This window comes from Schistocerca serialis, chromosome 1 (assembly GCF_023864345.2).
Source record: "Schistocerca serialis cubense isolate TAMUIC-IGC-003099 chromosome 1, iqSchSeri2.2, whole genome shotgun sequence".
NCBI classification, from domain to species: domain Eukaryota; kingdom Metazoa; phylum Arthropoda; class Insecta; order Orthoptera; family Acrididae; genus Schistocerca; species Schistocerca serialis.
The window spans coordinates 967,096,144-967,114,356 of NC_064638.1; the positions used below are offsets into that span (position 1 = coordinate 967,096,144).

General features: G+C 39.8%; 1 protein-coding gene across 1 annotated transcript; it reads left to right on the top strand.

Annotated features, from left to right (window-relative positions):
- Positions 1–444: 444 nt before the first annotated feature.
- On the top strand, positions 445–15,422 carry LOC126453083 (uncharacterized; the record flags this gene model as incomplete). The annotated part of the gene is made up of 3 exons (XM_050091125.1): positions 445–582; positions 859–952; positions 15,316–15,422. Coding segments are annotated over 3 exons (339 nt in total), but the record flags the coding sequence as incomplete, so codon positions are not given.
- Between the last annotated feature and the right edge of the window lie 2,791 nt (positions 15,423–18,213).

Sequence of the window (18,213 nt, forward strand, 5' to 3'; positions counted from 1 at the left end):
ATAATATAAAACTCACATCGATAATATGGAATCGAGATCTGAACAATAGTTAAAATTATCTAAAGAGCAAGTAGCAGTAGTCAGAGCCACATTGTCAGTCTTGAATGAAGCAGTAGATACAATCGCAACCAATGGGCAATTGCTCAAAAACGGAATTTCATTAAATATTCTCTGAGGACCAGAGATTGTGGCCTCGAGAAAATGGCTGCATTCATGACACTCAATGAACAACTCTTACAATAACAAATGGTGTGTAGTGAAACAAGTAGGGAATATGAAGGATTAGTAAGTGCAATGATTTATGCGCAAAAGTGTATTCTTGCACCTCATATTGTTATTCCAGTACAGATTGTAACGTATCTGAGAGAAATCCAAAATGACTTAAGAAATGTCAAATTCCCAAGCCCCTTAATGGAAGAATATGTATATACATTATTGAAAATTAAGGATCTCGATGTATTCGTAACTAATGAAATATTGGTATATGTTCTTAGTATACCACGTATTGGAAACAAAGATTTTAATATGTACAAAATGTTACCAGCACCAATTAAATTAACTTCAGGTGCAGATCATTATGCGTATATACACGCGGAAAAGGAATTCTTACTAGTAGATAGTTCTAAACTATATTCTAAGTTATAATAGGATGAACTAAATTGTAAAGATTTTGATGCACAAAGAAAGATATGTAAGCAAATGATTGGATTAACTTCCATCTACATTCAACAAGACTATGAGGTAAAATAGTTACACGACATTCATATATCAACTAATTGTGCCAAGAAAATGATTTCATTAGAAAAAAGTTTATGGACTAGTTTAAGTACTATTGAATAGTTATATGTAATCGTTAAGGAGGGAGACATGACAGTTCTGTGTAGCTTACATCTGGCAAAAGATATTAAACTAACTGGAACAGGTATATTAACGTTTAATAAAAAATACGAAGGTTATGGATCACATGTGTATATTCAAGCAGGAAAAATAATACAGACAAACTATATTTGAAGGGACGTAATACCAGATCTGAAGAAGACTCTATGTTGTTGTATGGAAAGGAAAACAAGAATTAATGAATCAAAAATACAATTTGACTTACCACCAAAACACATCACTTCCAATTTAGGCGACTTAAGAGTAGTGGGCAAGAAACTGATAAAGTCATAGATAAATAACAATTGGAACTAGAGCGAGAACAGAAAGTACACAATTATTCCATTGTTACTTACTTAGACATATGTTTAATCATGGGTGCTGTAACATTTGTATGCTGTGCAGAATGTAATGTTCCAAGTATTTATACAAAAAGTTTTTTGATGATACAAAAGATGGAAATTGCTGTCGATCTCTTTGTATCAAGACGACAGTCGTTCAAACTCCTGAAGTAAGTAGAATTCCTCTTAAGATCAGCCTAAAGAGAAGAAGATGTGGTGATATATGAAATAAATACCAGAAGCACAGATAACCGAGTAATAATTACCAGTAGACGATAAGATGCTTTCTTTCAGGTTTAAAATAAGAACCATGTAAAACGGAAATGTGAAACTCTTATGTTAAACTAAAAGTAAAACTTTCTAATATGACGATTTAAAGTGTATTAATGTAACTTATATGACAAATTTTCTTGCAAATGGATAAATGTTTAAATGTATTAAATACACTCTGAATAGTGCACATTGATGTAATTTTGGGAGGAGATGTCCAGTCCCAAGAAAAAATTTTATAAGCAATATTTATAGGAAAGGAGACTGCGCCAATAGACACAAGCCCTGACACTAAAGGAAGCTCTCCAGTATATGTAAGTGGTAACATCGAGTGGAAACCTATAAGAGAAATCGCACATTAAAGTGTTTTCTTGTCGAAGGAGCCAGCTAATGGAGATATCCCGAACGGATCTTATAGGTCAGCCACGACGTAGAACGGTATATAAGCAAGAGATTCTGAGAGAGGGTGCGAGGAGAGCAGTAGTGGCCGCTTCGGAGCTACGAAAAGCAGCAGCAGCAGAAGTATGCAGAGGTAATATTATCAATGATGTTGGTGATCAAATCTGGTGACACGCACATCAGCTGCAAGATAAATAATCATTATTTATTCTGGGGAATAGCTTTGAACATAGACGATCTCTCTAGGAATAGATAGAATTTGTAGTTTCATAATTAACAAGAATAATTTACGGAATAGTAATTGTCTCTTGTAAGCTTAGACGAGTGGCCTGTCGAGAAGAATAAATTGAGTAGACATTTATTAAAGAAGGGGTCAGTAACTGGCAACTCTTTTATAAGTTATCAAAGAGGTAATAAATTAATTACTGAAATAAATATTGAATTCTTCAGCATACCTGAACTGTGCCTGTTTCATGCTATGTGCTGGATTAAACCTTTGTCGCGATTCTGTCATTAATCTCCCGCAGTTATCGCAATTATGCTGTTATCCTCTCCTTCCCTGGGTGGCAGCAGCTGTGTGTATCGATATTCGCACCTTGCATAATCTTTGAGATAAAGTTTATAGTTTCCTGCTGGGCAGTGTGCGAAGTCAGTCGGTTGGCGTGGAGCACTGAGGAATTCTGCGCGGCTTGTAGTTTGGCTGGGGCCCCTGGCGGTCTCTATGCGGTGTTGGAGTGTGTAGGGCTGTTCCCACTGCTACGAGGTCTATGACTCATCGAACCTGGACACGAAAGTTGACGTTTGATTTAATCTACCAGAAAGTCAAGACTGTTCACATTGTGTCTTCAGGAGTTCATTGTTGGCTGTTGAGATATTCTCGCGAGCAACAACGTAGATTTCAAGTTGGAAAATTGTAGCCACCCACTGGTGGAGTTTCACTGTATTTGGTTATTTCAATTGAAGTGCACCAGCGGAAACTTGTGCCTTGTGGCCGTTAAAGTTCCAGTTACCTGTCCTGGTCACTGACGTAATTTCAGGCATTGTAGTTTCTTCATCGTGTTGTTGCTGTCCAGCATGGTTTGTAGTTTGACAGCTCCATGTATGATTGGTTGTGGGCGCTAATATCACCTACATTGTTCCATCGAATTCCCTGGTGTGCCCTGGTCGGGTGAAGTGGAAGTTATCTTGTTGGTGGGTCCGTTGACTGTCGGTCGGTGGGGTTACCGTCGGACTGTGAATGATTGGCCCGACTGCCTGTGTCATCTATGCAAGCGTTAGTGATTGAAACATCTGAGCGCCTATGGGTGTACTACCTTTTTTTATATGTTCTTGTGGTTTGTACTTGTATGGCTTCTAGCAGATTTTTTTTTTTTTTTAATTAAGCTTGTTTTGCCCTTAAGGCGTAAAATTCTTTAGGCTGTCAGCCTAATTTGTAGATATGTTTCACGTAAGACCTTTGGCATTTTAAAGGTTTTATTGTTGTTGAATGTTAACTGTTGGGCCTTCAGCTGATTTTGAATTTGAGTTGTTTTGCTCTTAAGGCCTTCAGCCTAAATTAAAGAACTGTTTCACGTAAGACCTTTCGTATTTAAAAAAAATTAATGTTATGGAGTTTTAAGTGTTAGGCCTTCAGGCGTTTTGAATTAAACTTGTTTGCTCTTGAAGTGTCTGACTCTTTGGGCCTTCAGCCTAGCTGAAGAACTGTTTTAAGATAAGGATTTGCCTTTTAAATTTCTGTTTTGCTTGAGCTTTGCCTAATGAAGAACAGATTTATGTAAGGCCTTGTGTTTTTTTTTAAATAATTAATTGTTGTTTAGCCTTAAGTATTGGGCTTTCAACCGATTTGGAATTCAAATTGTTTGCTCTGAAAATCTCAGATTCTTTACACCTTCAGCCTAAATATAGAACTGTTGCTAGATAAGGCTTACCTTTTAAATTTCTGATTATGCTTGCGTCTTAAGTTATTGACCTTCAGCCATCTTTGAATTAAAGTAGTTTTCAGCAAGTAATTACGTCTGAAAGATTAAAGCTGTGTGTTTAAAAAAAGAAATTTTTGTTTGGGTCCTTGTAATGTTTGTTCAAATAATAAAGTCCTATGTTCGAGTGTAACTGACAGCCCCTTATTTTGGCCCCTTTTCCACAATTTAAACTACCTGTCCCGTCCTGCATGTTAAGCTAGGGGCCTCAGTACCCATACTGCCATTAATCCATAAAGATTACCACTGGAACCAATAACCTCAGTTCTACCTTGGAGAGTTTTTTCCCTCTCATCTCCGATTACAAAGTTGAACACCCCAAAAAACCTCAGATTGTCGTCAACGTTTCCATTGCTCTACAAAACTGTGCTGGGACGGGACATTGGTGTTATCAGACAAATTTCCACTTACCTGTGGTCTTCATAGCAGCGCGCTTCCAAGGAACGTAGAATAAGAAAGGTAGGCCACATGGGGTTAGCGCACTCTCATTGGTCAGCGACTTATTGCGTCACTCGACAAGCAGTCGGCAGCCGTCTCCGCTTGCAGTGTACGAGAGATTACAAAATAAATCTTTTCATGTCTCTTCTCTTCTCATTTAATACTAAGCTTTGCGGCGAGAGTGTTTACATCACTTAAGTGTTAATATTATATACAAAGTTTCCGAAAGAAATGAGAATATTAGCATAAATGATGATATATCTCTACGCAAAATTAGTGGACGATGTTAGCATTCATACTCGCGTTATACGCATCCAACTACTGTACATGTTTCACTATTACACATTGCTTATTTGAAACACATTTTTGTGAATAAAATAATAATAATTTCCAAACTTACCTCATAACGCTGACGCATGCTATGTGGAAGATGCTGAAGTCGGCGCTGTCCAAAACAGATTCTTTCTTGCCAAATTCCGTCATCACATCAGTTTTAGCGCTTTTGTTAAAGTGCCTAATGATAATAAAAGTTTTCGTTCTGATATATAATTGAACTATTTTCTTATTAAGTTCTGGAAATTTCACATGTATGTAATCTGCTAAGGTTCCCATCACTGTACTACAACAAGAAATATTTGACCCGTGAAAAGCAGCAAATATTAGTTTTAGTTGACGTAGTTCAGCCTGCCAGTCAGGACAGGGAGAAATGTAACCCCATTTGAAATAACTGTAATACAGTCTTGCTTCACACTTAATTCCGTATCAAAAACACACTTTCCTACTGTATTTTTGAAATAACTGTGCCAAATAACTACTTTGCACTTAAAAGCAATGTATCCTGAAAGATAATTTAAAGCGTCATCATTGACGTCTTCACTGGGTGCACACTGGGATAGAAATCTAAGATCAAGTTTTCGTCATCTGTAGTAACGCAAATGGTTTGTTACCCTGAAACATAAATCACTTGATGGAAGACATGCAAAGGCTTCCTCAGTTTCATCAGCAGGTTTCGAGTAGTTGACAACAGCAGAATTCTCATTTCTGTCTGCGAAGTCGCAGTACCAAGAGACAAAGGTCCTTATTTGCACTACCTGGTCAGTATTAATAAAAGAACTTTGTTTTTCACCTTGACAAGTATGGTATGGTTCTAAATTAAACGAAGCCCCCGAATTCTAGAAAAGAAATTTTCCAGATAGTCTTAATTCAGTTTGGCCGTTAATATGTAAATTGCTCGAGGATTTCTCACATCAAACAGAGTTCAAAAAGTGAATTTACTGATATAATGAATCAATTCTGAAAAGGGAGCAAACAATTTCTTTTCCCTATTCGCATATTAGAACATATTTCCAGAAATCTTTTGAGAGAGTTATCTTGACTTCTGACATTAAACCTGTAACCACTTCTAAGTGAAGCTTTATGATATTGAGGATTTCTCGACTTCAGAACATACTTCACAGTCGGTATGAAGAAGATATTTCACAGCTTGGACAGTGTGACGTAAAAGTAGCTGTGCAGCTATTTGGACATTCTGACGATCACGTCAACTAACGTTAAGGTGAACCTCCGGATATGTGATGAGTGATCGAAAGATGACCTTTCTGTTGTCGAAGAAGGATCTCCTATTACAATTTTTGTAATCAGAGCACCATCAAGCAAAGCGATACAATCGGAACGAAAATTATTTCCTAATAATTTCAGCAAATGTGGAATACAAAGAACAGTATTTTCTGCTGTGAACAATAGAATTAAAAAAAAAAAAAAAAAGCTTTGGATGTAGACACACCAAGTTGCTTCCACACTATCAGGATTTTTGATCCCATCTAATACGTAACAACTGCAATAGGGATTCCTGTTCGTTAAACTTCGTTTATGATATTTTTCAGCAAATCACTAGACATTGCAACATCAATGTCATAATACACCGGCTCCTTCCACTTTTAAATCAAGCCGCGATCCATGGTGAATTGGACATTGTTGTGTGGCGCAAAATGGCTCTGAGCACTATGCGTCTTAACTTCTGAGGTCATCAGTCGCCTAGAACTTAGAACTAATGAAGCCTAACTAACCTAAGGACAGCACACACACCCATGCCCGAGGCAGGATTCGAACCTGCGACCGTAGCAGTCTCTCGGTTCCGGACTGAGCGCCTAGAACCGCTAGACCACCGCGGCCGGCATTGTTGTGTAGTCAGAGTACCACAAAGTCATGTTCATTTCTATATCTACATCCATACTCCGCAAGCCACCTGACGGTTTGTGGCGGAGGGTACCTTGAGTACCTCTATCGGTTCTCTCTTCTATTCCAGTCACGTATGGTTCGTGGAAGGAAAGATTGTCGGTATGCCACTGTGTGGGCTCTAATCTCTCTGATTTTATCCTCATGGTCTCTTCGTGAGATATACGTAGGAAGGAGCACTATACTGCTTCAGACCCGGTGAACGTATGTTCTCGAAACATCAACAAAAGCCCGTACCGAGCTACGGTGCGTCTCTCTTGCTGAGTCTGTAACGCTGCGCTTTGTGCACACACGATACTCATTAAAGCCTGTACTATGGTAAGTTGACGGGCTTCACCTTATGAGAAGGGATTTTTGTATAGAAATTGACCGCGTGTACCTAAATGGAGACAAATCAAACTTACACCCACTCTGTAATGACAATGATACGTCAAGCAAGTCCGAAATGCTACTACACGTCAGGACGGACAAGAAACAACACAGAAGATGCTACCAATTTGTTAATAATACGGTCGCCAGCCTAATTAGGCATTAACTGAGTTTCTTCCCTGTACAAGTTGATGTACGTTCAAGCAAAACAACACGTAGTAACACAGGATAATATGGTAAATTTTAGAACCAGAAATTCTACTGAACTGATAGTTTCACTTTCTGTACTGATAGGGATAAACCATAAATACATAACACTCTGTAACACGTTGACGCGAAGCCCATCGCCGTCATTTCTCTCGTCATTATTGCGGTTGTTCCTGTTACTAGAATTTTGATGATTGGCACGACTTTAGCGCCAATGGTCTTCGTCCTCGACCCTTTCGAGAAATGCTTGGAAGCTGCGATGATTGCTTCCCACATGTCTCTTCGAATCTTCTGGAAGCTTTTTATATAGCTCCCATACGATTTCTGAATCGGATCTTCTCCCTCTTAAATGCGTCAACTTTCGGTACCAATATTCGCAGAAATCTTTCAAAGAATCCCTGCCCCTGTTATCATGAAGCTTGGCCATGATAAACTCGCGCCACAAATGATCCTATTTCTGTTCGGAAATATTCTTCTGTTAACTTTTGTTTAAATTCTTCGAACGTCATTTGTTCGGTATTCAAGTTCATTCCCCAGCGCTTAGCGTCATCTGCTAAGGCGCTAATTACTACGTTTATCTTTTGCTGACCAGACAAGTGTTCAGGAAACATTCTCTCGCAATTTTTGATGAAATCCAAGGGATACCATCCGTTATGTCTCTTGGCGGGATCGAAGCGTCTCTCACCTTCCAACAGCTTCGTAAGTGGTTTGCCATTACAGACAACACCAGGCCTATCTTTGATTTTACTTTCGAGATCGAAAATTTTGCCTTGAATTTTCGATGTATTTTGTTCACACTTTTCTACACATCCGGTAACTTTCTCGCCTAAATCTCTTCCAGTGTCTGAAACTGCTCTTTTCAACTGTGAGATTCCGTGTTGACATTCGTTTACGATCTCAGTTTTAAGACCGAGAACTTTTTCGTCTCATTTTGTTTCAACCAGAGGCTCTACTTTCTCTTGGATGTTGAGAATTTCAACATCAAACCTACTGTTAATGTTGTCAATTTCCCCCTGCATAGTATCCATATTTTTATTAATTGTGTCAATTTCAAATTTCATAGTATTTACTACAGAGCTTAAATTACCCACTTTTTGTTCTACCTGTTCTATTTGTTTACTAATTGTAATTCCTTGTTCTTCGACCTGTGCTTTAAGCTGACCAACGTGTGTTTTAAGCTGATCATTCTGTGTTTTGAGCTGATTACTTTGTGTTTTGAGCTGCTGATCAACGTGTTTTTTAAGCTGATCATTCTGTGTTTTGAGCTGCTCGTCAACGTGTGTTTTAAGCTGATCATTCTGTCCTGCAATTTGTTTGGTTAATTGTTGAAATAAATCGTTCATGCTTAAAATTTTCACACTGTTTTGGTCTACGGAATCGGTGCGTTCCGAGCCTACCTCAAAATTTTCTTTCGATTCTTTCTTTATCTGTGGTGAATCAAACATCTCAGTGGATTCGTTCACATACCCACAATCATCTACAAAGTCATCCTCTACTTCCTGTTTTATTCCTTGTTGTGTTCTAGGTAATCTCGACATTTCAATCTGTTCGTTAACATGTTCGTGGTATTGTATGTACGCCAATTGTCTACCACTAACGCCATCTGTTATCTGGCCGCGTACACTCCTGTCTTTGCCAGCCGCATTTTCCATTACGCTCGGCACATCTACTGTGTCTACGTTCCTGTCGATACTGAATGCAAATTACACCACACTACCTTACTTGACGTTCACTGCTATTTACTTTACTGAATATTATTACAATTCGTGCCAATGAACATCCACTGTTCGGTATTCACATTAATTTGTGACCGACAACAACTGGATGTCCTGTCACTTGTAACGCTGCACTTTGTGCACACACGATACCCATTGAAGCCTGTACTATGGTAAGTTGACGGGCTTCACCTTCTGAGAAGGGATTTTTGTATAGAAATTTACCGCATGTACCTGAATGGAGACAAATCAGACTTACACCCACTCTGTAATGACAATGATACGTCAAGCAAGCCCGAAATGCAACTACACGTCAGGACGGACAAGAAACAACACAGAAGATGCTACCAATTTGTTAATAATACGGTCGCCAGCCTAATTAGGCATTAACTGAGTTTCTTCCCTGTACAAGGTGATGTATGTTCAAGCAAAACAACACGTAGTAACACAGCATAGTATGGTAAATTTTAGAACCAGAAATTCTATTGAACTGATAATTTCACTTTCTGTACTGATAGGGATAAACCATAAATACATAACTCTACACTATAATGTTTACTACAAAACTTTGTACTGCCTATTGATTTGATTAAAATCGGTAATAGGTTACCCTAGAGATAGCACTTTCGAATCACACACACAATGTCAATTTTGATAAAGGTAAAACACTGATAAATTTTGGTTTTTTATATTGACTTTAACTTTGCTGATCAAATCAGTCTAGAACACTTCAGAATTCAAATGAATAAAAAAAAGGGGGGGCACCCTGAAACTGTTATGATCACTATATTAAAAAGTTCGATTACTGTAATCATTATGTGCTCAAGATTTCCAATATATTAGTTACTACTCTTTTCATTTTATTTCCTGCTCATTTAAATACCATTATATCTGTCTCGAAATAATTAAACTTCGTTACTAAACCAATTTCAAAATTATCTTCCAACTTCGTCAGACCTTTGTTATTCGTCTATTAGTTCATTAATAACAAAGTTCTTTAAACATCATTCTAACATAGCTAGGTCTGCAGGTAATTATTATTAACATAAACTTTAATTCTTCATTTCGGGACACTCGGATTGCACAACATTTGGAAAGGATCCTGGCTAGGTTATTGTGAGGATAATTAAATGATAGGACAGTTCTGGTAAAATATAAGTTGTTATTTAACAGTATGGAACAAAAGTAACACTGGTCCACTCGAATACAGTACTAAAAATTTCAACCTGTTCTTATCGATGCGCCGGTTGGCGAGCGGCGAGATGGCGAGGCACAGAGCACACATACAACCATAGCAATGGCTCTTGATGTATCGGCACTTTATTTCTTCATAGCGTCGCAATACTTTTCCATTTAGTGCCTATGGAATTTTGCCATGCTGTATGGGCGTTGGAACGGCATATCCGAGGCTCAATGAAACCACGTCCCCCTGGAAAGCCTCCTCGATCCAGAACGTGTTGCTCAGACCAATGCCCAACTCCGACTACTACTGCTGAGCCCGTTATGCCGTGCAGCGCCCGTGTGCACTTTCCCGCGCTCGCCTGCCATCCACCTTTTACCGCTCCCTTACAGACAGGGTATTCACCCGAGGTTTTGCATTCAACATATCCTAACACATTGCCTACGTATGGACCAGACGCACAGTTACAATTTTAAACATGTTACAATAATTTCAGCGTTTCTTACATTTCAATTCTGTTATAATATTGCTTGCAAATTTGACATAAACATTAATATTCACATCGAAATTTGTTTACAGTTTTCTTAACACAACGACATGGAAAAAAAAGAAATGAAATCAGAAAATCGATTACACTAATTTATCGAAAATCAGAAGAAAAAGTTATTGGATGTACAATAGTACAGCGTTGTTGTTGTTACAAGTCTTCCACTTGAGTTTATCTATCATCTCCGTAACGCTTTCGTGATTACTAAATTATCATGTAACGAAGCGCACTGCTCTCCGTTGGATCTTCTCTATCCCTTCTGTCAACCCTACCTGGTACGGACCCACACTGGGGAGCAGTATTCAAACAGTGGGCGAACAACTGTACTGTAACCTACTTCCTTTGTTTTCGGGCTGCATTTCTGTCAAAGCTTAGGACAGCAGTTGTCTCTAATGCTGTGAAAATTTCTGACCTAGCTCGAGTATCATGTCGTTTTTGGAAACTCAGAATCTACTATGTAGGAATCAACATGGATTCCGGAAACAGCGATCGTGCGAGACCCAACTCGCTTTATTTGTTCATGAGACCCAGAAAATATTAGATACAGGCTCCCAGGTAGATGCTATTTTTCTTGACTTCCGGAAGGCGTTCGATACAGTTCCGCACTGTCGCCTGATAAACAAAGTAAGAACCTACGGAATATCAGACCAGCTGTGTGGCTGGATTGAAGAGTTTTTAGCAAACAGAACACAGCATGTTGTTATCAATGGAGAGACGTCTACAGACGTTAAAGTAACCTCTGGCGTGCTACAGGGGAGTGTTATGGGACCATTGCTTTTCACAATATATATAAATGACCTAGTAGATAGTGTCGGAAGTTCCATGCGGCTTTTCGCGGATGATGCTGCAGTTTACAGAGAAGTTGCTGCATTAGAAAATTGTAGCGAAATGCAGGAAGATCTGCAGCGGATAGGCACTTGGTGCAGGGAGTGGCAACTGACCCTTAACACAGACAAATGTTATGTATTGCGAATACATAGAAAGAAGGATCCTTTATTGTATGATTATATGATAGCGGAACAAACACTGGTAGCAGTTACTTCTGTAAAATATCTGGGAGTATGCGTGCGGAACGATTTGAAGTGGAATGATCACATAAAATTAATTGTTGGTAAGGCGGGTACCAGGTTGAGATTCATTGGGAGAGTGCTTAGAAAATGTAGTCCATCAACAAAGGAGGTGGCTTACAAAACACTCGTTCGACCTATACTTGAGTATTGCTCATCAGTGTGGGATCCGTACCAGATCGGTTTGACGGAGGAGATAGAGAAGATCCAAAGAAGAGCGGCGCGTTTCGTCACAGGGTTATTTGGTAACCGTGATAGCGTTACGGAGATGTTTAATAAACTCAAGTGGCAGACTCTGCAAGAGAGGCGCTCTGCATCGCGGTGTAGCTTGCTCGCCAGGTTTCGAGAGGGTGCGTTTCTGGATGAGGTATCGAATATATTGCTTCCCCCTACTTATACCTTCCGAGGAGATCACGAATGTAAAATTAGAGGGATTAGAGCGCGCACGGAGGCTTTCAGACAGTCGTTCTTCCCGCGAACCATACGCGACTGGAACAGGAAAGGGAGGTAATGACAGTGGCACGTAAAGTGCCCTCCGCCACACACCGATGGGTGGCTTGCGGAGTATAAATGTAGATGTAGATGTAGATGCATTAACTTCAAAACTGGTTTCAAAATAGCTAGTTGCCACTTCAAATGTTTTGTCCGTTTCTGGAGTGCCGACCTGCAGGGAAAAAGGTAGTTCCTCCTCCTCAGACGCGTATGTGCATTAGGAGACAAATCGCTCAAAGTAAGAGCATTTCAATGTCCTCTGAGCTCCTTTACTTGCTTTCCCCTCTTTAAAAATACAGGGAATCTGTTGTGGCGTGAAACAGTGAAAAGTATTGTTCTCACATCGAAGTATACACATTTATGCTTCTTAGTGTGAGACATATCACGTTTTATAGATACAGCCTTTTTAACTTTTTTCGTAAACTTAATTTTTTGTTCTGGTAGCGCATTTTTAATCGTGAAACTAACCAATTCTTTCTCTTTAGTTCTTGAATTTCCAGGTCCCTGAAATGAAATTATCATATAGGTATGATAGTCTGTGTTGTTAGATTTGTCAGGTTTACTTTTCTTCGGAGACAGAATTTTCCAACTTCACGTTGACAGCGCTCTCTGGTTTTTTTCTTGTTTTTTTGTTTTTTTTTTTGTTTTTGCAACGCTTTCGGTAACATTCGAGGTGCTAGGACCTGCATATTCTAATTAATTTCCGAGTCAGTTTGGCATTTTTTGAAACGAAACAGCGTTATCCTGCAGTAATTTCCTTTCTGCAAGTCGTAATCACTTTCACAAAAATGTTCAGACCAAATTCTTGATCTTTAATATCAACTTTGTCCTCTCCTATACAAGGAGCAAAATTTTTTTCGAAGACGATGATAAATTACGACTTCAGTCTTATACATCCGCTACTGCTAGGTTCAGCAACTGCACAATGAGAAGTATCGTAGATTTTATTCCGAAAAATTCCTAAAACAAGCCTCTTTACAACTGACCTCTCGGAAGGCATAGAAATACAAACTAACACGTAACACAAACTCACACCCACGCCGTAATAGAAACACTGGGCTACAGTTTTGTAACTAACCAGCGGTAGCTGCCAGGTGACATTACAGCTGGCTGTTCAATATGACGGAAAAAACGCGGACTTCGATTTTATACCACCTTCTGCGCTTTATTCTGAACCTTAAAGCTGACAGAAATCATTGTCCTACTATGTCTCGTAACCAGTAATCATGCAGTGGGCTAACTTGGTCCTAAGTCAGTTGTTACCAGATCTTTCATGTTATCTTGTCCTAACTCTCTGGACATAATAACAACTCGATATTCACAGCGGCCTCTATTTTTTAAGAAAAAAACAATCTTGAAAAACAGACTGAATGTGATGAGCAGGTGCAAAACACATCATCAGTATTCATCAATAAAACACAAGAGGAGGAAAATACGAGTACATTTCTCACGCTCAGCAAAATTTATATAAACATTAAAGTTCATCACATCTAGCACCGTGTTTTCTCCAGGACAAAGCCTTCAGAAACTCAGAATATCTCTCACCAGAACTAGCTAAGTTTATTTTCACTGAAGTCATGTATTCAAATACTCGAATTAACAACAGGAATTACATGGTACATAATGCAAAGATAATACTATAAGGCTACCTTTCAGACTGTGTCGCACTTCATTCACACTCACCACTGAGCCATTGCTTTCCCCCTGTCAAAATAAAATAATAAAGCCCTCGGTGTTGAGTCACTCAGCCACGAAATACAACGTTATATGAGACAGCATAAAATCGCATCGGTTCTGGTCTCTATCACTACTTGGTAAGTCACGAGCCTTGTGGCTCACTAGCCACTATGGGATGCCCAAAATCACGAATTTACCAATAATTCCCTCCCAGGATGTTACAATCGCACGACACTCTTCGACGTAACAAATTCTCGAATAACTACGAAATATGAGGACGAGCAGCGACCACTACAGCAGCATGAAGACTCAAAGAATCGTACATAGCAAGAAATGCCAAGCGACGTGTTAACGCAAAACTGACGAAACACTGTTTGTTGGAAAACACATAATAAAACACAAAAGTAAACGAACAAGGTAATATTTAAATTTTTTGGCTGAGGTTCATGTGGACTATATATAGACCCCTTACTGCAGAAAAAAATTTTAATTACAAATTTCACTAATTAATTTAGTAAACTGATCCCAATTATAAAACTGACAGCAGGGATACAATAACAGAAGTGATAAAAAGTTAAATATCTGGGTAACCGTTCAAAAACAGCAGTCACGCAAGATACTCCGGCAGCAGCGGCGTGATGTTTCTCAAAGTGTCTATGACGCACGCGTCTCCTCGAGAACCTTTAACAGTCTCTGTCAGGAGCCCCAAGTTACCTGTTCCCGAAGTCCTTCACGCAAGAGCCTTAGATAACCCAATTGAACAGTGGTCAAGGATAGTGATAAATTCGACAGGCTTGGCCTGAAAAAAAAAGAGAAAAAAAACCATATTTGCTCAATATTTCACGTGCCGAAACGGGTTGAAATTTTGCACCGACTGACTGGTCGATGCAGAAGGAAAAGAATGGTAATCGCCTTCCGATAGGGATTGTAGACGGAACACTTGCCTCAGGTGTTGAGCGGGACGGTCGACCTCGTAGGCGAAGAACACAATAGGGATACTACACGCATCAGGACAGTTACACATTGTAAGATGGCGGAGAAGATATTGTAATAGAAATTGGACTGACGTCATATGAAAATACAGCAATTTTGGGATTAGTCCATCGACGCTTACTTCCCTATTAATTATCTGTTTATCAGAATAATTAAAAGTATACCATATCGTGCTGAAGCTACCCACTGATGTTTCGATCCTGCGATGCTACCAAGTTGCAAGGATGTTGGTTGCTTCATTTCACCCGCTCTTCCAAATAACCTCTGACGCTTTCTTTTGTGGGAGAGATAGAGCGATTTGGCTAATGGATGTTGCCAACGTAATATCTTTGGCCAGCACGAAAGCCATTCCAAGTTCTGTGGCCAGTCGATCTTCCTACGCATCGATCGTGATACAATCAAGTGAAATGATATTGTAACCTCCACCACACAACATAAGGTGGTTTTGTGAAGACAGCTGTAAATGTAAACGAGTAAGATGTACATGAGTCATTACTCGACTGAGAATAAAGATTCAGGGTGACTGTTTTCAGTTCCCCAGCTCGGAGGTGGCAGCCCCCACCTGCGCCTGCGCATTGCCGCCGGCCCTCCGCTCGCAGGCCGCGGCGCCGCCGTCATTACCGGCAGCCATCTGCGCTGATTGTAATTAGTTTCGCTCTCGGCCGCCGTGGCGCCCTGGTTGCTGCGCCGAATTGGTGGCGGTCAGGCCGGCCGGCCACAACCACACACCCACCGGCCGTCAACGCTTTTACGGGAATTTAACGGAAATTGCTCTCCATAACCGTACGAAATTGCTAAAGCGTGTCGTGTATCCGGGAGGAACGTAGGCGCCCTTTACGACGAATTTCGGTTCGACGTGCTTCACTGAGTGAAAGTTACGTATTCCGTAATACGCTGTGAAACCAGATCGGTTCGGCACATGTATATCCGCGAATGGTTACGTTCCCAGGAATGCTTCATAATACCGCTCCTCTTCGACGGAACTGCAGTTTATGTGGGCTACGTTAGCTCTTACATAAAACATTTAAGGGGCAATCAACCTTCTAAATGAAGTGCTACAGAAATTACGAGTAATCTAATTTGTTAAGAGCTTTCAGTGTGAAAATGAATCGGTAAGCGTAAGGTATTTTTAAAAATTCAGTAATCAAGGCAAGTCTGTAACTCTTCACTAAGATTATAAGGAAAACGATGGGACCCCTTCGACGCAGTGATTTCTACGAGTAGATTTCGTAGTATCAGTAGCCACAATACCCGGAAGCGGGACTCGAGCCACTTTAAGCGCTTATGAAAATATACCGTATCCCACAGGAGTTCACTCTGCTCGTCCGCTTTCTGGCTTGCATCTTTCTGAACCAAATTTCAGCGGATTAGATGCCCTTACTTATTACGTTTCGTATATGATGTCAAACCAGAAAATAGTTTATATTGTGTGCGGTGGAGTATTAAATGACAGGATACAACATCTATGGAACTAACTAAAATTATGGATGCTGGAAAATCTAAATTTTGTTCTAAAGAGTTATTATTTTCCCATCATCCAATCGATACTGTGGACATCCATATACTCGCTTTATTTTTCTACTACGGAGTTATCTAATCCTAGTACAGACACAGATACCATACAAATCGAAACAAATTTATTCATACTCTCTCATACGAGTAATACCGGAAGATCTATAAGTGCATTGCATGGTAGTTTGAATAGTGGGCTCATTCTGCCCTCTGTCAACAGACCTTGTAAAAATCGTGCTACATTTTTGAAATATTTCATTATTCATTTTACACTGGTAAAGAAACGAGAAGGTTAGCCAAGATAGGACGAGTCAAAAAGATGGTTCAAATGGCTTTAAGCACTATGGGACTTAACATCTGAGGTCGTCAGTCACCTAGACTTAGAACTACTTAAACCTAACTAACCTAAGGGCACCACACACATCCACACCCGAGGTAGGATTCGGACCTACGACCGTCGCAGCAGCTCGGTTCCGAACTGAAGTGCCTAGAACCGCTCGGCCACAGCTGTCGGCTAAGACGAGACATAATGCGGCCTAAGGTCAGTAGAAAACAGACGTAATGAACAAACCACACTGAGAAATGTAAAATTACGTTAAAGTTACGAGAGTTACGAGTTTCTGACACATTTGTGAAGTAATACAGAGCGTTTTTCCATGAAGAAATTCTACTATTAGTTGTCCGAAAACCAATTTTCGTATCGCGACATGAAACAGAACTTCTACATAAACTTATTGTTAGATAATTTATGCAAAAATTCAGCGCCCAGTCGACAAAATGATATTATAGACGCATGACTAGTCCATCCTGTCAAGGATGAGAGAATAATTTCAGCCTTTACCATGTTAAAATCCATGTTTCAAAATTTTACTAAGTGTATTAAAGAGGATCTTCGAAAATATGAAAATATGAAGCCACACAGGTATAACACCATGGTCCTTGGTTATACAGGGCCACATCGTTCGGTAACGTGGCGAAAGGTACTTCACGACTAAAGACTTAATGTTATTGGGTATTCGAAGGCACACATATCAAAGCTTACAAAGGTTGTTTTGGGTAAAAGTGCAGTAATATCTACTCATGACTGAAGATAGCTTATTAAACAATATTACATCTTACTTCATTTGCGGACTAATAATTATAGCTGTTACAGTTAGTATGTTTTTAGGTTGGATAGTACCTCCAAGTACGCATGGCACAAGCAAGCCATTAGCGTTTTCGTCTTTGCCCTGGGCAGCAAGTGAGGTACTGGAGCATTAAAGCAGAGTTACAGCTGTGTGGGTTACTGAAACATGTGTGCCTGCAGTGCTCCTTGTTGTCTAACAGAATACGATAAAGGGTAACAAAGACCCATGTGTGCGGAATTGTTTGGGCGTTAGGAGGTTAATCGTGAAACAAAGGTTCATCACTTCAAACCGGTAATAGAACGGCATTCTATGGTGTGATGTCACACTTTGTCTCCCCTGAAGAAAGAATTCAAAGCCGGACCCTCAACCCGTAAAGTCATGGTGACGGTCTTCTGTGACTATTAAGGGGTTATTCTTTCTGATTTCCTCCATTATGGTGCAATGATCAACTCTGGAGAGTATTATGCTACCCTCATTAAATAGAACAAACGATTTGAGCTTCTTCGTCGCCATAAAAATACAAACCAATTTTTCTTTCCCTCTGACAGCTCAAAGCCTCACTCATATTTTCTCAAGTCCGCTGCCCGTAGTCGACAAGCTAGCGTTGCTACCTCTGGATCACGGGGTCCTAGGTTGGATATTCGGCCGGGTTGGGATTTTCTCTGCCTGGGACTCGGTGTTTCTGTTGTTGACCTCATCATTTCTGAAAGTGTCTAGATTGGACTGTGTACAGATTGGGAATGATGACTGCGCAGTTCAACGCCCCACGAACTAAATATTTTCATCATATCT